General features: G+C 48.7%; 2 protein-coding genes across 8 annotated transcripts in view; one reads left to right on the top strand and one right to left on the bottom strand.

Annotated features, from left to right (window-relative positions):
* The window catches only part of RPL26 (ribosomal protein L26), a 225,024-nt gene that overhangs the window by 58,534 nt on the left and 143,514 nt on the right, over positions 1-22,976 (bottom strand). The window lies entirely within an intron of this gene.
* NDEL1 (nudE neurodevelopment protein 1 like 1) overlaps positions 1-22,976 on the top strand; it is a 61,812-nt gene that overhangs the window by 10,002 nt on the left and 28,834 nt on the right. For 5 of the 7 annotated variants that reach the window (XR_014140627.1, XR_014140626.1, XM_081805733.1 and 2 more), the window contains exons 3-8: positions 276-429; positions 1,346-1,494; positions 3,159-3,295; positions 4,418-4,591; positions 8,473-8,564; positions 11,900-12,051. Coding sequence is in view for 5 of the 7 variants with exons in the window: in XM_081805733.1 (XP_081661859.1) it covers positions 276-429; positions 1,346-1,494; positions 3,159-3,295; positions 4,418-4,591; positions 8,473-8,564; positions 11,900-12,051 (858 nt within the window). In the remaining 2 variants the exon portion in view is untranslated. Of the gene's footprint in view, positions 1-275; positions 430-1,345; positions 1,495-3,158; positions 3,296-4,417; positions 4,592-8,472; positions 8,565-11,899; positions 12,052-14,967; positions 15,003-18,141; positions 19,378-22,976 lie in introns of those variants that run through there. The other 2 variants (XM_081805735.1, XM_081805732.1) reach the window with 2 other exon arrangements.

The raw sequence follows: 22,976 nt of genomic DNA, 5'->3' as shown, positions 1-22,976 counted from the left end.
GCAGGGCTCCGTCCCAGGACCCAGGATCATGACCTGAGCTGAAAGCAGACATTTAACTGACTGAGCCACCCAGGCGCCCCCCCTTTTGGGCCTTTTAACTCACTTTCACTGACGCCCGACTCTAGAGTCAGAGCTGCAGAACAGACTGTGTTTATTGTGTAGTACGGTGTATGGTGGAGCATCCAGGCAAAATGACTGAGCGGATGGGTAATCATCTTCAGGCTGGCCCTGTGGTTCCTGCTCTAACTCTTCTGTCCCGCGGTGTCTCTCATCAGCTTCCAGGAAGCTCGGGATGAGCTAGTTGAATTCCAGGAGGGAAGCAGAGAATTGGAAGCAGAGCTGGAGGCACAGTTGGTACAGGCTGAACAAAGAAACAGAGACTTGCAAGCTGACAACCAAAGGCTGAAGTATGAAGTGGAAGCGCTAAAGGTAACCCTGGAAGTAGAAGCTAGTGTCTGATGGGCTGGCTTATATTAAAATGAGAAATAGAATTATTTTAGGTGGAACCGAAGAGCAGTAGGCAACAGAAAAATAGAAAAGGCTTAAAGTGAATTTTTGCAATAAACTTCTCTTTCATGGAACCAAGGGAAGGGTTTAGGGTTCAGGAGTTCACTTAGAAACTCTGTAGCTGGCCGTTTTTTAGCTGTACTGTTCCTGTAATATAGTGTAATTCCTGTCATCTTCAAAAGCTGCCTGACTTGACAGATCGCCTCATTCCACGGTACTTTAAAATTCTGTATGTATGAACTACACATTTGTTTCATTATTGTTCATAGTCTCTTTAGTTTTGAAGTTTAGTTGGGGTTAAAAAAAATTCCTTTTTAAAAAGTTATTTCCAGGATTAAAAAAAATCAACCGCTTTTGTTGCTGTTCAGCGCCTGCCTTAGTCAAGTGCTTGGGCCGGTTCGGGGCCTGCAGAGAGTGTGGTTTGGGGAAGGTGGGGAAGGCAGGTGAGAGCGAGGGAATTGGAACTCACTGATAGTCTCCCTGTTTGTGCTTCCCCTGGGCCGCCTTTAGCCTGAGAACCCAGAGCTCCTCCCACCACGTGTGGGGTCTTGGAGGCAACAGTTTCACTAGTTTACTTCTTTCCAGAGAGATCATTATTAGATTTCTTTCTGAGAGGAGAGTGGTTGACTCTCTAAATTTATGAGTTAAGGTACTTGGAATGAATGTGTGTGTGTTTTTTTTTTGTTTGTTTGTTTTAAATATTATAAGGAGGAGAAGGCTACCACTACTACCTTCAGCTCAGCTGGTGGTGAATTCCTTGGATCTCCCCCACCTCCATATCTTGGGTTACTTCCTGTATATCAATAACACACTCTCCTTCCTATTCCCACGCGTTCAGGAGAAACTAGAGCATCAGTATGCACAGAGCTACAAGCAGGTGTCAGTACTGGAGGATGATTTAAGTCAGACTCGGGCCATTAAGGAGCAGCTGCATAAGTACGTGAGAGAGCTGGAGCAGGCCAACGATGACCTGGAGCGCGCGAAAAGGTAAACGCAGGGCGCGCGTTTCGTAGAATCAGTGAGGAAGATCCGGGTCTGTAGGCTCAGCCTGTCACCTGGATCTTAGTCCCAGAACATCTCCTTTCAGAGTTTCAGTCCCCCTGTAACTCATCACATCGGCGCTAACCCCAAATCCTCATCTCCCCAGATCAAGCCCTTCCAGGGTTTTCTTCCCCTCTGTCCTTTTCCCCCACTTTGGGTCCTCTGGTTGCTCCTGTTGGTCTTTCTCTAAAGCACGTGTCCTCCATTCCCCTGTCTTTCCCTCCGTGTTCTCAGTCCTCCCGCCCTTGTCCTCAGCCCCACATCTCCTACCTGAAGTCTGCAGTTTCTTCCCCGCCGATCCGTCTTTACATCCCTACTCCTCTTCATTCTTTTCGGCTTTAACACGAACCGATGAGATTATCTCAGAATGCTGCTTCCCTTGGCGATGGCACGGCTCGGCCTAGAGCAGTTTGCTGGTACTGTTGCTGAGCTTCTCTGTGATTATAATTAGTCGTTTCTTAACCATTCCCAACCGAATTCCTGTTACTTTACAATTATCCATATGAGTGACTCTTCAGTGCCTGACTTGATGCTAGAGTTGAGGATACCTTGGGTGTGACAGGTGTGGACATTTCACACGAGAAATACTCGGGTGAAGAGCGCGTACCAGGGCTCCGGGGTGTCCACGATGGAGCCGCTTCGTGTCCTGGGGGTGCTGGGGAGTTGGCTGGGATTGAAGCTGAGTCTCCAAGGAGGAAAGAAGCCAGCCGGGTGAAGAGGGAGATGGGGAGGCAGAGAGGCAGGAAGCCTTGGGAGGTAGGAATATTTCACTTTGAAGTGCATAGAGACAGTGTAGCTGAACAAGATGGGACTGGAAGGTGGTCGTGGCCAGGTTGAGGAGAACCTCGCATGCTCTGTTTGAAAGCCATTCTGGAGGCGATGAGGGGCTCTTTAAGAATTTTTTAAACAAAGGAGTAACATCAGATTTCGAGTTGAGAGGATAATACTGAGGAATTAGAAGTAGGGAGAAGGATCATTTAGGAGTGATTCAGGTGATGGATGAAGAATTAAGCCAGGGCAAGAGATTGGAGGAGAGCAGATGGGATTGAGAGACAATTTGACATTTGATAGGACTTGATAAAATTTGGCCAGGGCATTAAGAGTTCGAGCTTGAGGTTAGGGAATGTTAGGTAGCACGTAGTGGGCGGGGGGCACATAGTAGGTGCATGTTACTACTGTTTGTTGAATAAATGAGTAAGATGAGAAATGCAGGAGGAGGAGTTGGTAGGGACCTGGGACTTTGTGTTTTAAACAAATTCTTAATTCTTAATGTACTCTAAAATTGTTGTAAAGTTTTCCTCCTGAAAATGTGTAAACTTGATTGTTCTGTGTTTAAAATCCGGGGGGGAGATACAATGTGTAATAAATGGCCTTCCTTTTAAGGAACTGTAGTGAATTTTGGTGGGAATTTAAGAGAATATATTGAATGGCCCAAACCAATAGCAGAGATACTAAATGTCACCAGAGGTCAGAAGGGACATTCTCTTTCAACTGGGCCTGGCTCTCTAGGTCAAGAAATGGCATGAGATAAGCTGATAGTTTCCTTTTGTTGTATTAGCTGTTTGCATGCTATTATTTAATTCGTGGACTCCAATTTTTTTTTTTTTTAGGGCAACAATAGTTTCACTGGAAGACTTTGAACAAAGGCTAAATCAGGCCATTGAACGCAACGCATTTTTAGAAAGTGAACTTGATGAAAAGGAGTCTTTGTTGGTGTCCGTCCAACGGTTAAAGGATGAAGCGAGAGGTAAAACTGACAACTGAACATTTATCCTTTACCTTACTATCCCTAAGCCCAAGTTCTAAGCTAGCTTCATTTATATACTTTTGAAGCCATGTACATTTCTATTCTTTTGTCAGGCATGACACTAAGTGCTTTTAGTCTCTTAATGCCTACAGTGTCAACTCTAAGAGGTAGGTAGTATTAGCCCCATTTTATAGGTGAGAAAACTGAGGCATGGAGAGTTTGAGTTTTGTCCAAAGTCTTGGAACTTTTCAGTTGGGGGCTGCCTGGGTGGCTCAGTCGGTGAAGCGTCTGCCTTCGGCTCAGGTCTTGATCTCAGGGTCCTGGGATCAACCCCTGCATCAGGCTCCCTGCTTTGTGAGGAGCCTGCTTCTCCCTCTCCTTCTGCTCCTTCCCCCCCACTCATGCTCTCTCTCTCTCTCAAATTAAAAAAAAAAACAAAAAAACAACTTTTCAGTTGGGATTCAGACCCTGGTCTGTTTTCCAAAACCTTAACTCTGCTACCAGTGTGCATGTCCTGCTTGGTTTGTTTAAGTTTTTTCCTTTTTGCTTCTATGTAAATGATTTTGTGTTAGGCATATAATAACACTGCATATGTGCACATATTATAGAGACCATTTTGTTCTTTATAATATTCTGTACTCTATCACATACTAAAAAAGGAAGAATTTTATTATTTTTTTTTAAAGATTTATCTATTAGCACAAGCAGAGAGAGCAGTAGGCAGAGGGAGAGGGAGAAGCAGGCTCCCCACAGGGCAGGGAGCCTGATGCAGGGCTCGATCCCAGGACCCTGAGATCATGACCTGAGCCGAAGGCAGACGCTTAACCGACTGAGCCACCCAGGTGTCCCCCTTTTTTTTTTTTTTTAACATATGAGCATAGTTAACTGTTCTCTTAGGTAAGAGCATTTGTATCAGTCCTAGCATTTTTAAATTATTCTCAAACATCATTTAGACAGTAGGGTTGTCATTTATATATCCCGAGAAATAAAAAGTGTTACATAGGAAATAGTTTTTGAGAAATCGTAATTTAGGCAGAACGTCTTTATGGCATTCCACAGGTGACTTTGCTGTCTGGATTTGCTTCCTCGGGTGAGTTTTATTGCCTGTGCCCCATTTTGCAGATTTAAGACAAGAACTGGCAGTTCGGGAAAGACAACAAGAAGTAACCAGAAAGTCGGCCCCCAGTTCTCCGACCCTCGATTGTGAAAAGATGGACTCCGCGGTGCAGGCGTCACTTTCTTTGCCAGCCACCCCTGTTGGCAAGGGCACGGAGAACAGTTTTCCTTCACCAAAAGGTTTGCCATGTCGTTTCTTTCTGAACCTGTGGGAGATTACCAACTGGGGAGGCTAGGCTGGGGAAGCAGGGCGAGGCGTGCGTAAGCGGTGGTTTCAGTATAAAGTCGCGGAGGCCACACGCTCTGTGAGGCGGGGGAAGCGGTTGGTTTCGGGGGCCGCTCCCACCCGGGGAGCAGGGCCACCGTGGCCACGTGTGAAATGAGCGGCTCAGTCCGTTGCGATGTTAAAAAGTTAAAGGTTTTCAGGCAAAGTCGATCTTTTGATGCTAGCAGCAATCCACTCTCATGCCGGAAAAGCGAAAAAGAGAAAAGAGAGGGATCCGGCTGCCGTCTTACCCCTGAGAGCCGACTGCTGTCAACCCTGACTCTCCCCGCTGCGTGTGCTTGTTTGTGTTTGCACACACCTCCTCGTTACACCCACGTCGGTGGCACCTGTAAATACGGTTTCTTTCTTTTTTTATTTTAAAGATTTTATTTATTTATTTGACAGAGACACAGTGAGAGAGGGAGGACAAGCAGGGGGAAAGGGAGAAGCAGGCTTCCTGTGGAGTAGGGAGCCCGATGCGGGGCTCGATCCCAGGACCCTGGGATCATGACCTGAGCTGAAGGCAGACACTTAACGACTGAGCCACCCAGGCGCCCTGTAAATACGATTTTTGAACTGATCACAGAGGACTAGCCACCTTCACACGCAGACCGTACCGAGCCGGGTTGAGCTGCCATTCAGACTCGTGAAAGACTGGCTCAGGCGGACACGGCCGTCCTCTTACACGCCCCCGTGGCTGCCGTTTTCAGAGGTGACATTTGGAGTCACCGATGACTAGTACATAGAGAATGTTCTTTTGTCATCAGCAGAGGTGTTTTTTAAAAATCTAGATAGGCAGAAAAACCGCTTAGCAGCCACTGCATAGAACCTTGGAATGGAACCCCTTAGCTCTTTATTCGGATTTATTTCATTTTTGCAGCTTAGAGATATGTCAGCGACTCCCACTCCTCCATACTTTTTTCTTCCCAAAATGAAGCTCCTTCTTCCCCTCTCTTTTTTAAATAAAGGATTTTATCTTCCAGAGTGGTAGGAGAAGGTTTCTCTCTGGGCAGTTAGTGATGTAAGCGCTCTGTGCCTACGCCCCCCAGTCCCGTAGCCACTAGCCACATATGACTATTTACATCTTTATTAATGTGAGTGAGTTAAAACTTAAAATTCAGTTTCTCAGTCGTATTAGCCGCATTTCAGGTGCTCAGTAGCCCTTGAATAGATAACTCATCCTTCGCCTAGTTACAAGGTGAAGTTCGGTAAGAGGTGTGAAAATGCTGTAGAGTGATAGGTGGTGTTCTTTGTCCTCGTGCTGAGTTTGCTGCTGAGGACCTAGGGCAGGCCAGGGTACAGATGATAGCAGTCATCAGGAACCCTCACTGCCCACGTTTTGGAATGGCTACTTGGGCATTTGAGGATCGCAGAATTACCAACATTTGAGAATTGACAAAGGTTTGCTTTTAAGTACTAATTAGAATTCTGCAGTTAAGTTCTGAAAATTTGTGAGTTGAGCGTGAATCAGAATATAGTCTGGAGCTTCAGTCGAGGTTAATACCCAGGGAGGTGCACTTCCTGTAATAGCTCATTAGAGTTTTAACTCGGACTTGGCTGCAGCGAGCTGGGCGAGTTCAGTGGGACGCAGAGCTTGCTTACTCTGGCACAGGATTAAGACATGTCAACTCCAAGGTAGGAATATTTGTCCAGGTGGCCAGTGTTTTAGACTGGAACTGATGGCATGAACTTTCACTAACCTGAAAGCTGCTACACACTGGTTCACAGCAGTTGTGTGACAAAGAAGTCCGCACAGACCTAACGAGAAGCAGGAGATGAGAGAAATCAGTGCAAGATTGAAGGGCTGAGCTCTGTGAAGTGGTCTGTCTTTAATTGCATTTTCTTGGTAACAGCGCCTGTTTCCAAAAAGCATTTAAGACAACTCACCATTAAAGCACAGATTTCGTAATTTGAGAGGAATAGGGAAAAACGAGATCTGGAAATCCCTGCTGAGAGAAGTACAGCAGTTTATTTATATCCTGTCGAGCGCTTGTTCTATGCCACGCATTATTCTAGATGCCAGGAGTCTCCTGGTGAATAAGGCGAAGTCCCTCCCTTCAGTGAGATGATATTCTGGAGGCCAAGGACAGTCTGAACAGCACCAGCAACAAAGCATTTATATACTGATTAGCACTCTGTAGAAAGCTGCTAAAAGAATAACAGCTAACATTTATTGAGTACTTACTATGTACTAGGTATTTAAAAAGTGTATTAACTAATTTAAACTTCACAACGGACTTTAAAAGTGAGGTTATCAGCCCTCTTCTACATATAGGCCACTTACTAAAGCTCACACAGTTACTAAATGGATTTGCCTCTCGCAGTTTAGCTCAAGAGCTCTTAACCATCATGTATATTATCTCAAAAATTGAAAAAATGTGCATGACTGAAAACCTTTGCTGAGGGGCGTGCAAGATGATGTGAATATCACGCTGGATAACCCTGATTGTGACTGGGAAGCCTGTTGCAGTAGCCACTGTCCCCAAATCCATCAGCAATTTAAATTTCTAATAGAAATCAAAACAGGGTTTTTTAAGTTGGCAAGTTTTAAAGTTACTCCGAAGAGTAAATGTGCCAAGAAAAGCTTGAATTAGGTTAATAACAAGAAGCTTTCTCCTTCAGGATACCACAGTATATTTTAACATTGTAATAATAAGGGCGCCTGGGTGGCTCAGTCATGAAGCATCTGCCTTTGGCTCAGGTCATGATCCCGGGGTCCTGGGATCGAGCCCGGTGTCCAGCTCCCTGCTCGGCGGGAAGCCCGCTTCTCCCTCTCCCGCTCCCCCTGCTTGTGTTCCCTCTCTCGCTGTGTCTCTCTCTGTCAAACAAATAAATAAAAAATCTTAAAAAACAAAACAAAAACAAAAAACACTGTAATAATGAAAGCAGAATATTTCTGGTGGAACAGACTATAAATTTAAGGGAACTAAAATATATAGGAAATTCAGTATATGTAAAGTGCCATTTCAGATGAGATGAGTCTTCATGACATGGTGTTAGTATAATTGGCTATCCATTTGGATGAAAAAAATTTAGATATTTGATGAATTAAATGATCTAAATGTAAAAAAAAATTTAGGGAAACATTAGGAGGAAATAAGAGCAACATTTTATAATATTGAGGTGAGGAAGCCAAAACCTCCCCCACCAAAACAAAGTTTGAAAGATAAATGTCACACTGAGAAATACAAGATCTGGGAGAGAAAGGGTGAATATCTGTAGTGTTTAGTGCCCTGACCCATTGATTAAAGGAAAGACAACCCAGTAGATAGACAAAGTGCAGAGGATAAACATGATTTCCAGAAGAAGAGATTCAAATGTCTAGTTATTAAGGAAACAAAAGAGAAAACAAAATGACTATCAAATTGACCAAAAAAAAAAAAAAAAAAAAAGATGACGTCTACTATTATAGAGGGCACAGCCATACGGATTGCTGACATGAGCTCAGGCTCATCAGAGAGCGTTTTGGCAGGCTCTCTTAAAGGTGGAAAAAGGGGCATATCCTCTGATCCAGCAGTTCTATTTTTAGGAATCTTCTCTGGAAATACTTGTCTAGATGTTTTAAGGATATGTGTCCTTTTAGCATTGCTCATGATGTAAAATTATATACAGTCTCAGTATCCATCAGTTGAAGGAGACAGTTCAACATATTTATGGCGTCTCCACTTTATAGCTTACATTCCTAGTTTGGAATACTGTATCAATTTGTCATTGAGTGTATCCTGCTCAGTGACACCCGACAACAAAAGGGAAAGACACCTGCAAGTGTAATCACTCACCTTTTCTTTCTCTCCAGCTATACCAAACGGTTTTGGTGCCAGTCCACTAACTCCTTCTGCTAGGATATCAGCACTCAACATCGTGGGGGATCTCTTACGGAAAGTAGGGGTAAGTATTCAATTATTTAGCCCTAGGTACGTCAGCTGCCACGGTGTTGAATTCTGCATTTGGAGCGAGGGCGGGAGAAGGGGCTCCTTCCTGTGGTAAAGGCTGTGATGAGGCAGAGAAGCAGGACCATCCAGTGATCGGCCGAGACTGCTCCAGATAAACACGGCGGGGCTCGGGCTCTCTGGGGCCTCTGCAGGAGGCCCTGTGCACTGCGCTCTTGAGATCCCCCTGGGTTTGCTTCGGTTTCTCCTTGGCCGCTTCTGCATCATGACTCCTCCGTCTTTTCCTAAGATAACTGTTCTCCGGCCTGCTGTGTGTTTTATACCACTCTTGGATCCTGTTCTTGCCGCAGTCCGCCCTCCCTGTGGCCTCCCTCTAAGCTTTCTCCCCGGAGGACTGCAGCACTGGCCCTCGGGCAGGACTTTATGCTTTTAGTCCACGCCCGGCTCCCTGCTCTTGGCCACTTCAGCTTCTGTGCTGTCTCCTTGGCTCTAACCTTGGCTTCCAGAACAGTTGGGCTTTTGAAATATTACACTTGTTTTTCTGCCTAGTCAGTTTTTTGCTTGAATACCTACTCTTTGACCTTATCAACAGTAGGACTCTTCGGGTGAAATGAGTGAAAGCCATCTCTTGCTTTCCTTTCTTTCCTGCTCATTGGTGATCCCACAGATGGCTTCCTCTGTCAGTGCTGACTCATGGTCTTTTTGGCCGTGGAGGAGACCTGCAGTCGGGATCAGTCCAGCAGTCGGAGCTCCCCTTCTCTGAATCTGGATCGCAGGAAACAGATAACTGTGTGGATTTATGCCACTGTGAAGTTAGCATCTCGTGCGTGGGTTCCCTTTGCTGTTTCCGTGGGCAACTTTTATCTCTCTTTTCAGTAATCTACCCCTGAAACTACCCGCTGTCCACCACCCCTTCACTTACTTGTTTGTGAGAGACATTTTCTGACAAAAGCAGAAATTGCATTATACTTTACATAATGAAGAAATGGGAGGCCTTTTCTGGCTTACAAAATTACTTTCTGACCATCAGATTAATTCCAAGTGTGCGTTTTAACATTGCTATAAAAAGCAACATGCACAAATTATTTCACACAGTCCATAGAGTAATTTTCACTCCTAACATAACCATTTTTTAAAATCCTGTTTGTCGTAAGAGTTGTGGTATTTGGCTCCATAACTCAAAATACTGTGCTTATTTTTTGATGTCTTGACTTACCAACTTTAAGCAAAAAGATGAGGAATTTAACTCCCACCTCCCACTTTTTAATTTTTTGTTCTTTTGGTAATTTTCAAACTTGAAATGGCATGCTTAAACCTCTGTTTCTGAATTTATTAGACTGTATCTCAGCTCCCTGTTGTATGTGTGTGTCTTTCTCTCTGTCCCATCTTGAACTCTCCACTGGTTGGTTCTGAAAATTGAAAACTAGCAGCTTCTACAGTTTTCTGCCCATGTGTGGATTGTAGGCTGCAAAATCATAGAGGAGGAGCTGGGCTCCTGGGTCGTTTTATCTCTGCCACTCAACAGATGTTTCGGGCCTTTTTTTTTAAATCATTTACTCAATCATACCAAGTGTTTTCATTTTTGTATTGGAGCTGACTTGCCTGCTTTTTCTTTTCTCTGGCGTTGTTACTTACCTTCTTTTTCTTGTGGGTAGAAGAAACCTGTCCTTTCTTGGCTACGTCTCGTGTCTGTAGCTTCTTATTTGGCGCCCTCTGTGCCGGCGTTCTGAGGGGTACTGTCCCATTTCTCTTCCTGGGTTACCTCTGCCTGGGCTTTCCATGCGCAGCTTTCTCTGATCCTTGTTTAGCTTATGACGTTACGTAATTTGTTCAGAAATGGTGCAGAAAGGTGACCTTGGGAGCCCTCGTACGATTTGTCCATCTGGCTGACCATCCGCCTTCCGAGATGTCATCAGGACTCCGGGTCTGCGGTTATCTGCCAGCCCCCGTGTGCTCTTCGGAGTGTTTCCCTTTCTACTTCTTTGTCCTCCTTTGTCCACGGACTTGAACTGGAGGCTCCAGCCCCACCCCTGCATCCTCTTCCACTGAGAAATAAGGCCATCTGATTTCCACTTGTTTGTTCTCCTCTCTGACTTCTATTACTACTCTCCTGATATTACCTCTGTTTGTAACCATTCTTCCTCTTTATCTCAGTGGTCCAAGGATCATGTTCCTGCCCACGGCTTATTTTGTCCCTCTGTGCCTTGGGTCCCATCCCATCCCAGCCTTCTTGTCGATGTCTCCTGTTATTTTCAGCCTTTTACTGTGTTTTAGTGTTTATACGTAATCTTTATGGATTACACATTAGGTATTATACATATACGTCATATGTAATATTTGTGTATTACATACTATACCATTTTTTAATCTTAAAAAGTAAAAGCAACAACTCTTTTACCCTACATCTGTGTTTAGCTGTCACCCTCTTTCTCTCTCCCCTTCACAGCAAGCTTTCCGAAAGCCTGTCTCCGTTTATTGTTAGCCTTTTTTCCTGCGTACCCGCTCTCCAGACATCCTGGTCTGGACTCTGTTCCTTGCTTACTCCACCAGAATTGCTCATCGATGAGCTCAGCACTGTCAAACCCAATGGATGCTGTTCTGCCCTACTTTTACTTCGAACATTCAACACCGACTTTTTTTTTTTAATGCTCTCTTTCCTTTGCTTCTCTGATGTGGTGTCAGGTCCGCTTCCCGCCTTCCTGCCCATTCCTCTTTGTCATCTTGTTGGGTCTTCGTCTGCCCCACCCTTCCAGGGTTGATTTTCAGAATTCTGTCCCTGAATTCCTGATCTTCTCATTTACAGCCCTGACTTTGTCTGCTACCTGGTGTGAAATCTGCGGAGTCCTCATTTCTAGACCACTCTCTTCTCCGGTGTGGGACCCAGTGCTTGCCCTTGTGTGTCTGTCCCACCGAGGCCTCCGACAGCTTGTGCCTGTTCTGTGATCACGCTCAGCAAGTGTTTGAATGAATGAATGTCTTGAATAAGGGAATTAATGGCTCTCTAATAGTCCCCAACCCAGAAAGGAACACGGATAGGGTCAAGAGACCTGGGATCTGTCTACTCGTGCCACATTTTTCTTAGTTGTAAGATCAGGCTTATATCTGTATTCATCTGTAATACTGAGAGGAATAAGTACATTATCCTGAGGTCATTAGGAGTCAGCATAAACATTCCCTCTTTCTATCAGAGAGGTGATTGTTTGTGGCTTGACTGGCTACCATTATCAACAGAGAGAGTATAATTTTAGTCTTGAAAGAGAAATGGTTTGAAATGCAGATTTTTATGTACAGCTACTGTTTTGACAACCAAATCATTCCTCCTTCTTTCTGTAGGCTTTAGAATCCAAATTAGCAGCGTGCAGGAATTTTGCAAAGGACCAAGCATCACGAAAATCCTATATTTCAGGGAATGTTAACTGTGGGGTGATGAATAGCAACGGCACAAAGTTCTCTCGATCAGGACATACGTCTTTCTTTGACAAAGGGTAAGTCTTGGACAATTGAAAATGTTGTTTTTGAGTACTAAAGTCACACACTATTAAGTGAGCTTATTGAACTTTGAAAAGGTAAACTCAGTTTGATAAACCTACATGAAGCGGTATCATTCAGGTCTTAGGGGACATCAATCTGTTGTCGTCTTCTGGTCCCCATGGAGTCTGTTGCCCGGAGAACTCTTGATGCTTCTGTCTTGGGAAGCAGTGCTAGGCTCTGGGAATTAAAGACGACTGTGATAATAGTCCTTGTTCTCAAGGCGCCTAAAGGCTAGTGAAAGACTTTCTTGGGCCAATATTTGGTAAGGGTAGAATCGTGTGTGATCACGTATGTGCAAACTCTGCAAGAAACCTGTTGTCTGAAGATTTTAGAAAAATAGGAAGCCGCTGGATCAGATACAGTTTAGGGGACACAGGTTTTGTATGATGTGAAGATGTTTTTTGGGCAATTGACAGTGTAAAAAAAAGTGGCATAAGATTGAAGCAATGGTACGTCCTTAATGCGAAAAAATTTCAGTTGGTGCAGCGGTGTGTAAGTAAAGAGTAGATGTTTTCTGTTTTCATACTCTCTTTGCATCCTTACACTTACTCTCTTAGGCAGGTAAAATCATATTTTTATGCATCTGCTATACATATTTTTTAAAAAATTTATGGGATTAGACTTGGTTTAGGCTCTGCAACCGCCACCCCCTTCGTGACTTGTATCGCCAGGATCTTTCCCTGTCAGTGCATATTGTTCTTCCTCAGGTAAAAAACACCACCACTGTGTGGTTATACTTTGACTGGATGTGCCTTCACTGAGCTAACAACCAGTCAGGACCTGTGGTCTGGCTATGCTGACTAGATGCCCTAAGGTGGCCGTTCTTGGGACAGCATTGAGGCACCATGCTCCCTTGCCCCGTCTCTGTTTCGAGTTGTAGAACCTGTTCTTGTTCTGTGAAAACAGTACACATACAAGTCTAGAGATGTTCACAGTTTCTTAAAGCTTTGAGCTTATATTTTCTGCTTTCCTCAGTAACCGTGGCACATTTCAGGAGGACTTGACTTGGCACACAGTCCACTCTGAAAAGCTGCTTTTTGTCCACCCAACTTGTGGAGTAGAGTGTTCTGGTTTCTCTCTCTCCCTTAGGGGACTTCTACCCTGAAGGGCACATATTTCATTAAGGAGCACGTTCTAAAGTAGCAATATATAAATCAGAACTTCATTCTAACCACGGGTGTTCCTCAGGGGGGAGTAAGTATAAAATTAATTTTCCTCAGATTTAGGAGTTTCAGGCAACCTTGAGGAGTACCCATTTTCATACTGTAATGGTAAGTGGAATAAATAGATATTTCACATTAAAGTTGCCATTTCTCCCGAATAATCCAGGGAAAGTTGAGGGGTAGTCTTCACGAGTGTTGAAAACAGAACCTAATTATTTTGTCCAACTTGTAATTTTTGCAATGTGTGATTAACCTCCAGTAGAGCAGTTATGGGTCTTTATCTGGAATCCTGTTTCTTGCCTCAGACGCCCTGTGACGTGAGAACGAGCAGGAACCAGAAACGGGTGGGTTGGGGCGATGCCTCTTACGCAGGGAGTCCTCAGAACAGTCACGATGAGGGAGGGATCGCTGTCCGTGCAAGCTCACTGCGCCTGGCTTCCAGTGGCCCTGATGCACGGCACCAGGGTGCTGCTGGCCCGAGATAGACCCCGTCTCAGGGAGCTGCAGAGGGTGCAGAGTCAGCCGGAGCCAGGAGCTTTGGGCTCCGTCACGGAGCCCCTGTCCCCTGAGGAACATTCTGGATGCACGTGCAGGCTTTGTTTCCTGAACTGAACCTGGAGATATGCTTCTCGAGAGAAACATTTACAGATGATGCCTAGTTTTGCTCTAAGTAGTACAAATTTTTAACCGTACTGTTTCTGTTAAGGATTAAGTATGCTTTTGTGGGCCGGCTTCAAGTGTTTAGTTTATATGCTAAACGGATTGTATGTCCATACTCCAGTATTAATCTGCTTCTTGAACCACATGTGTCTAGTGGCCGTGTTCCTGAAGCTAACTCAGACTCTGTGGTTTTGCTCCTTGCTGCTTTGCTTTGATTCTGCCTTCCTTCTGGCCTTTCTTCCTGCGGGCCTGCTGACGAGATAGGGTCATGATGGTGTGTACCAGCCGTGACAGGACGGGGGGAAGCGTCTCAACCCCAGCTCCCTTGTGGAGTCTGGCAGGTAAAAATACCATTTCTTACAGAAGCGTCCAAGTGTGTAGCTTGGGGTTGTAGCATGAGAGAAAACTCCGTTTTAAAAAACCTTCGGCTCGAACTTGCCTGCCCTGCCCCCCACCCCCAAGGAGTGTGTCTGTGGCACTGTCCCTGCGTTTTCCCCAGCACTCCCAGAGACTGTGCGGAGGGTCAGCGGAGGAGGTGCGCGTGCGCGCAGACGCGCTCGGGGGCCCCCCCCTGCCCTGCCCCTCCGTGAGGGCCTGCGATGCCCTGAGGCCTGACCACAGGAAACCACATGCTACACCTTCTCAGTAGGTGGCAGCGTGTGTGGTCCGACAATATTCTGTAAGTTCTGGTGGTTTGACGGCTTCCTGGAAACAGGGTTTCATCTAGTCTGTGATGGCTTCTGCCAGGTTCTAGAATGGGGCTCGCTGGACCTCCTTCTTGGCGTTGCTCTGTGTTCTCTAACTGCTGACAGCCCTTCGTGTTCCTCATCTGAACCTCAAGTGTAGTACGGTCACTTGACTTCTCTCAAAAACCGTCCGTTTTCGCCATCGTCTTCATTCAGCCTCTTAAGTATCACTTACCTGATTTTGTAAGCCAGTGTGATCTCGTTTGGGCTGTGTGCAGGCGGGCGTAGGCCGTTTTAGGGCACGCTGTGAAAATAGTACTTGTGTTACTGTTTAATGTTTTTTCCTTTTTTTTTTTACTAGGCAAGAAAAAGTCATATTTCCCACGTTGTTCATGGGTAACTGAATTTGTTTGCTGTGCTTTTTCCTTCTTTCTCCATCTTGCTGTGTGGTGGAAGACACACTAACAAACTGGTTTTACTAACTGCATGGGGCTGACTCCGCTTTAACCAACTTACAGCCCGTGAGTGAGTTCTCAAGTCCCGGTCTGACCCAACCCCACGTCGTTACTCCGGGTTCGGCTGCTCAGAACAGAAGGCACTCGTGGTCGTGGTCCCGGGGCGGTGGTGGCCAGCGGGCCTGGTGGCGCTCCTGGCCTGGGCTCGGCGCCGTGGCGGTGACGCTGCCTCGAGTCCGGGCGTGGGGGTCGAGCGTCGCTCTCAGGCCCCGGGATCACATTTGACTTGAGTTCATGGGAGACCGAAGTTCTTCCTTGCCCAGAGCCTTCTGTTTTCTCGAGGCAGGTACCAGTGGTGACGGAGCCTTGCTGCCTGGGGCTCTCCCCGCTCCGCTCGCTCTTGGACTCCCCTCGTACAGCGGGGTGGTAGACGAGGCGTGTGCGTGTGAGAGAGACCAAGGTCGGCCTTGCAGGAAGGCACGTTTCCGTCTGAGCATCGCTCCTCCGTGTCGCCAGCCTGGCGGAGCGAGTGCGTGTGCGCTCCCGCGTCAGCTCCGGCCTCCTCCCGTCCTGCCCGCGGCTGCCGGGCCGGGGTGGGTCTGCGAGCTCTGCTCTGTCCTGCTTACCAGCTCTGCCCCTCTCTCCACTTCTTCTGTTGCTGTTTTACAGCTGACCGGAGGCCTTGTGCTTAACTAGACTCGCTGTTTTTCAGACTCTTGAGCTAGATTTTGGTGGTCAGACCATGATGTTTCTGGAACCTTTTTTGTATAGATGATTCCCAGGTCTGTGTCTCTCTCCCTGTGCGTTCCCTCTCCATTCAGTCCTGTGTTGCCCACTGGCACATTTCCCTGCGGCTCTTTTGCTGCTGCCCTCCGAAGCCCAAGGCATGAGTATGGAGGCCTCGCTCCTCTTGGAACCCCTCCCCCATTGCACAGATTCTCGGTCACAGGAAGGGACCTCACTGGACCCCCCCCGCCATAGGGTCAGCTTTCTTCTCCCTCTGGTCTTTTACTTCTCACTCCTCACCTCAGAAGACAGGTGCTAGGTGCGAGCCTGGCAGGTTTATGCTCTCTCTGCTGCATCCAGCGATCACATCAAGAATTCTCATTTCCACCCGCACAGGGAAATTGCCTGTCGAGTTTCTTGTCCTCTTCTCTGCTGGTTGGCACTGCTTATTTTTCCCATTAGAGCTGAGCCGTGTCGGGAGCACGGGAGTTGCTGCTCACCGAGGGCTGTCAGGTGTCCCTCGGCCAGGAGGAGCCTGGGAAGGGAGAATGTGGCCTGGGCGCCCATTGACTCGTTCAGGGGGTGAGCTCCGGCTGGACTTGGCTTGCTTTGGTTTCTTCAGCAGCAGAACAATAGGGATGAGCTTGCTGTTTTGTTAAGGTCCGTCTGGCTTGAGACTGCAGGAATCCCAGCCCTAAAACCTGCGTGTGGGGCCATTCTTGTGGGGCTTTCGCATGCCCCTGGGGGATGGGTGCCGGGTTCTTCTTGGCGCCCAGTGGGGCTTGCCCTGCCGGCCGCCGTGCTCCGAGAGGCTGGAGTGGGACGTTGGCATATTTGAAGCTGAGGCCGTGTGTGAGGCCCTCCTGGTGCTCGCTGAGAGGTTCTGGGACTAGCCAGACACATGGCAGATGGGCTGATGCTGTGAAGGCTGCAGGGGCTGCGGGGCGTGGGCCCGGCCCCGAGAAGAGGCACAAGCATGTGCGGTGGGAGGAAGCCGTGGGAGGATGCGGACGGGTGAGTGAAAGGCCCAGGAAGAAAAGGGACGGTCCTGGGTGCACACCGCTGAGGGAGGAAGCCGTGCAGCAGGGATCCGTTAGTTCCTAGGGCTCTCCTGTTGCTCTTGGCCTGTGTGTGGGTGGCTTGCTTTCAAACGCAGCTTCTGCATTGGGAGGTTAACTCTGTCTTCAAAGTAGTCCGGGGTCGTCCGCCGTGTGTCTGCATGCGTTTCTCAGAGGTTACACTCACTTGCTCAGTGTATGAAACAACTGTCTTCATAGGGAGTGTGTGTCCGCCCTGCTCCCCTCCTCCTCTTTTTTAAGAGAACCTCTCTCTAGCCTGTACTCGAGTCCCCGCTGATGAGCAGGTGGGGGGACAGCGATGGCACGGGTGGTGCATGCAGCCCCCACAGTTGGCCGCACCTCCCAAATTCTAGCGGGACAGATCTTCCTGCGAAGGGTTTCCGTGTGGAAGGGCTGGGGTGGCTTCCTGAGAGAGGTTCCAAGACTTGCACCCCTTCCCTCTGCTTCTGGTGGCTGTGCGGCCCGGTGGGCGGGGCCGGGGCGGGGCCGGGGGCGGGGCTGGGGCGGGGCGGGCGGGGCACTCCCGCGTCCACGGACGTGCCTGCCCGTATTGCCAAACAGTTGAACAGTTATTTTTCTCCCCTTTATTAAGTTATGTACATTGTAGGAGATTTGAAAAACAAAAAAGTGGAAAGTAGTAAACAAAATTACCCACTGATGGAGGAAAAGTAACCATTGTTAAATTTTCTTTCTATAACATATATGATTTTATATACATATATGTGTGGGTGGTGTAGCCCCCCACATTCTAGATTTAGCTACATAGAAGTAAGGTCCGTAGAGGAGGTTGGAGTTTAGAATCTGGAATGTTACCACTTACTTTTTTTTTCCTTCACATCATTGAACATACACAATGTGGTGACCTGCTGCTTTTTGGACCTAGCATTAATGACATTCTGAGTATTTTCCCATGCTGTTAAAGAACTCTGTGGAATGTGTTTTTAATGGCCGTGCAATGCTCATCATTTAGTTGTACCATTATTTCCTTAGCTCGTTCCCTACGGGCAGACATTTAGACCAGGGCCGTGGTGGCAGTGGCCGGCAGGACAAAGTTGTCGACAAGGGGCACGTGAGCGCGTTGCTCTCCGTCCTCCGAATTCTCGGTCTCTGACCAGCTGAGGCTTTCCAGGCCACTCTCCCTGGGGCTGCTCTGATCCCACCCTGGGCAGGGAGAGGGGTAGTTATAGAGCAAGTGCTTTTGTTGTGTGTCGAGTGATTTTAAATGACCGTCTCTCTCTCTCTTTTCTCCCCTCTCTGCTCTGGTCACCCCCACAGGGCAGTAAACGGCTTTGACCCAGCGCCACCTCCTCCTGGTCTGGGCTCCTCGCGCCCGTCGTCAGCACCGGGTATGCTGCCCCTCAGTGTGTGAGTGCCCGGCCTCCGGGGGGGCTCCTGCCCTCCTCCAGCAGCCCAGGACACCCAAGCCTCACCCCTCGGTGCCTGGGCCCAGCCTGGGCCCCTGCGTCTGCCTCCCCGTGGCCGGCAGAGGGCAGGCTGCATGCGGTTGGCGGCTGCCGGGCCCTGCCCAGCCCCAGGACTCTGCGCGATATCAATGCTGGCTATTTTCTCTTCTCGCCGTGGTGCCGTTGGTTTCACATGAGTGCACTTTTGTGGGTCACAAGGTGATACGTACGTGTATTCCTTGGTCACTGGATGCAGAAGTACCCATTCATCACACCTGCCTCATAGCTCCCACCCTGCTGTACCGATAGGGTTTAGTTGTGTTTAAGACGTTGCAGACCTTCTAGAAGTTCTCCCCCAGATCAGGTCAACACGTGCCCTCCTCCTGAGCTCCCACCGAAGCATCTTCAGTGCTCACGATCATGTGTCCCCCAGCTCCACTCCCCACAGTTTGGCCTGTTGCTGGCACAGAGTCAGGAAGGTCACTGAATTAGGGAACGTTTTCTGCACCTTCTGATTTTACTTTAACAGTTATCATTCCATAGACTTGCCCCCCCAGAGCAGCAAAATGCCCGTCTGAACCCGAGAGGGGAGGCTCCGGGCCGGGGCGCACGCAGCCTGGTGCCTCTCTGCCGTACCCTTCTCCTCCACGTGGCTCCAGGTGGGGGGCGGGGGCAACCTCCTCGCCAGCTTTCTGGTCCTTCAGTTAAGTGACATCTTCCAGAGCGTTTTGTGTTCTCCGAGGGCCTGTCCAGTTGTGTTAGGAAGGGTCGGGTGGCCTGAGTCGGGGGCTGGCTCGTGCCGGCTCCTGGGAGGCAGACCGGCCGTATGTGGTTGTCCCTGTGCATCCTTTGATTACTCTCATGCTGCATTTACTGTTTACATTTGTTTTATTGTACATAGGTTTGTAAACATTATTGCCTAAGATATTTGTATATAACTTGGGCTTTGTAGCTTTTATTTATTCAGAATTCATATGGCATGTTAACGACTGAGGGTGTCCCTACTCTGGGCAGCCGAATAGGATCATCATGTGGTTAAAAGAGAAAAAAAATACTTCCCCTCAAAAAGTCTTTTAATGTGGAAACAATAAATTTCACAGAAAACAAAGGTTCGAGGTTGCTTTATTGGGTTTCTGCCAGCCTGTGGGAGAAGACCGGGAGTTCCAAAGCCAGGTTCGGCGCTGTCGTTCATTGTCCGGCGCGGGAGAAGTGGGCAGACAGCGGCCGCGGGCCGGGGCAAGGAAAAGCCTGGCAGCCTCTCGAGGAGGCGGCTAGTGACCCGAGCAGGGGTTCTCGTGCTGATTCCTGGGGCTGGTTTCTGCTCGTAGCTGTGATGTCCAGGAGGGCCCCGTGGGGCAGTCTGGGAGGAGGGACTGGGCCGTTGAGGGAGGCCGAGTACCAGGTTGTGGATCGAGGAGCGGGTTGTCCAGCTGTGCTGCCTTTCATGATGTGTGTCCGTGTTTTGGGACTGGACGTTCCTTGGGTCTGGGCTTCTCTCCTCCTCCCTCAGGTTGGTGTTGGCAAGTGAGAGAAGGTACCATTTGTTTGGGAGCAAAGACCCAGTGTGACGGGACGCGAGGAACGGGCAAACTGGGGGCCTGCACGAGTGTATCAGATTCCGCACTCGGCTCCTAATGAGGAGCATGAACGAAGAGAACGGTTTGTAGTTTTAAAACTAGAAGTCAATGAAAAGTGAATCAAATTTGTAAGCAAATGAGAAATAATGAGAGGATACATTTTCAGAATTTTCTTCTGTGCGTTAATACGCAGGCAGGAATATGTTCCGTTAGTTGTTCCCCGATGTTGTGTCGTAAGCTGGCTCCGAGAGGGCTGTGTGTGTGCTGGGCCCGGTTGCCCGGCCGGCCAAGCAGCTGAAGGGAAAACTCGTCTCTTGTTGACCGGCAGCAACTCCCACTTCCTTTCTCCGACCATCCCCGGAGGGATTGGATTAGATCAGAGGTTTAGGTGCCCAGCAGACCTCTCTCGTTTATGCAGGAGCCTCAAATCTGTAACATGAAGTAGAGCTGCTCCAGTTAAAGCAAGGATGGGTTCTGGGGCCCTGAATCCTTGCCCCTGGCTCCGCGATGACTCCTCAGTTCCTTCCCAGCGGAGCGCCCCTGGGATCGTCTTATGGAGGCTGTGTATCAGCTGATGGCTGGGGCAGGGGCCCTGGCTGCGGGAGCCCGTGTGTCGTTCACCAGACGTCGCCGCCTCTTCGGGCCCGGGACAGCATGGTGCGGGCCAGGTCCCTGCAAGGGCAGTGGCATGCTGCAGGCTTATTCCCGGTCTCCTTCGGGAGGGGACCCCACAGGTTTGGGGGGTGTTTTTATGGCTGCAGCGGCCCCTGGCATATGAGCCCCTGAGGAAGCTGGTTGACTTCCTGGTCTCATTTTCAGCGTCCTGTTTGGATCATGTGGTTCAGGTTGCTACTTTGTACTTGCCCACAGAGCATCAGGCCACCTGACGTGAAAGTCAGCACAGGCTGTTTGCCGGTCCAGCCTCCCGATCGCCTGTCAGCCTCCTGCCTGAGTGGGTTCTCCCCCCGCCGGCCCCTGACCCCAGGCTGCCCGATGCCCAGGTTAGCCCGGCTCTCGCTGAAACCTTCAGGGATATACCCTCCCCTGAGCGGGGTCCCCGTCGTGCTCTCCCCTGCATGGAGGGGCTCCTCTTCCCGGTGCTGAGGGACCACTTATTGCCTCCCAAGTGTTTCCATCTTGTCCCCCGCCTCCCCACCCCCGCTCCCGAAACGTCTTTCCTGCATGAGGGTAGGAACCCGCGTGCCGCTTCCTTTCAGCCCAGAGTAGCCAGAACTCGTATCCCCTCAGCTCAGTTAAGAGCAGAAGCCAGAGGTGGGATGTTGAGTCTTCAAGGGAGGACGGGATACAGGGGGCCCGAGAGCAGGAAGAGCCCGCTCACCCCAGTTTACAGAAGGGAAGGCAGGCCCAGAGTTTAAGCGCCTGGCCTGAGCTCACCCAGCGAGTTCACAGAAAAGCCAGGATCGGAAAGAAGCTCGGGTTTTTTTTTTTCTGCTTTATGCTCCATTTTTCCAAACCTGTTTCCTGCCTCAGGAGGTGAGCTGGTTTCAGACCCTTGGAAATGATGAGCTGCGGGGGCTGGCGCAACGTCTGTAGCAGGAGGGACAGGCTTCCTCCACCTTTGTCTCCCAGCCTTGACTCTGCTTCTCTCAGCTGTCCCTGAGGCGCCCTTAGCCTCTCCTGGGAGCCCAGGTGGAAACTGGTGCCTCCGGGGAAGGGGGGGTGCCCTGGGGCGGAGCCGCATCTGCCCTGCCTGCTGGGCCAGAAACGGGGATGGGTCCAGGAAGATGCTCAGATAAGCCTTCTCCTCATTCCAGCTTTACTTCACTGCGGCTTCACCGCGCCTCTCCTGTCTGTATCTGCCCCAGAGTTTGAAGTGGATTGAGAAGGCTAGCTTCCCCTTACAGACGGAGGTGTGTTCCTGGAGTCTGTCCTTTATAAAAATGGGGGTCAGCGAGGAGGTATCTTTGTAAATCATTTTCCTATGACTTAGGGCATCTTCTCTGAAAACTGGTCCCACGACTATTACAGATCCGATCTATGGGAATACAGTAGCCCTTTTTTTTAATTTTAAGGAAGAGCAATCATCTTGAGTGAATAACGTAGTGATTTCCTTGGTAAGATAGTGCAAAGAGGCAGATTTGAAAACAGAACACAGCTTTTCGTGCTGGTGTTGGGGGACCATGTGAGGTTTGTGCTGTGTGCTTACGATTCGGAGCCAGGCTTCATCCGTCTGTCTGTCCGTCTGCGCCCATAGGAGTTATGTTAGGGTTTCCCGTCAGCTCTGAAGCCTTCCCCGAGGAAAACAAGATGCGAACTGAACCAAAATGTAACTTGCCTGTGTGTGGGGTGTTTTCTGAGACAGAAGCAAGTCTGCCGCCCCTGCCCTGCCTGGATCGCAGTTTGCAGGTGGGAGGCCTGGGAGGAGGGTGCTCACAGGCAGACCAGGGCAGTAGCGCGCGCCCCCCCCCCCCCGCCTTCCCCCGGGCATGTGCTTGGATTAACGGTCAGGTGGGAGAGGTCTGAATGAGCTCAGAGCCCCCACTGCACCCTGTAAGTAGATGATGGACTTAAGAAACACTGGTTTTTATTTCCAAATACAATGATTGCTTTAGCTGGGGGGGGGGGGAAGCAAACTGCATTGCCACCTAAAATTTCGGGGAATAGGTACACTTTTATCTTACTAGGGTCACTAAATTATTCTCAGAGTCTTTGGTCAGCGTAACAGTGTGATAAGCTATGAAGACCCTTCTCTTTCTCCTTCTGGTAAAAATAGCCCATGGTAGTAAGAAGAAATAATCTCGAGAGCAGGAACATAAACATCTCACGGCCAGGGAATGCTCAGGGTGACTTCTCCACAGAGCCATCGTGGTGGAGGCGTGCAGACACGTGTGAATATACGGGAATGGAAGTGGCCAGTGAGAAATAGTGGACACAGGTGCACGGCCTTATTAAAAAAAAAAAAATTAAGATGCAGATAGTTTGTGGGCTCTCTACATTTTTCTATAAAGTTGCCCAAAATCATTTCCCCCCCCCCGAATTATTTTTTAAAATGGAAGTAATGAAACATTTCCTTTCGTTGTCCAAGTTGGCCCAAAGCCCTGGGCTGAGGGGTGCGGAGATTTGAGCCAGTAGTGTAGAGCAGAGGCTCCCTGACCTGCTGGATGACCAG

Source organism: Leptonychotes weddellii, chromosome 15 (assembly GCF_054177405.1).
Source record: "Leptonychotes weddellii isolate Sample4059 chromosome 15, ASM5417740v2, whole genome shotgun sequence".
In the NCBI taxonomy this organism is placed as follows: Eukaryota; Metazoa; Chordata; class Mammalia; order Carnivora; family Phocidae; genus Leptonychotes; species Leptonychotes weddellii.
The sequence above is the reverse complement of the archived record's forward strand: the minus strand, read 5'-3'. Positions and strand labels throughout refer to the sequence as shown.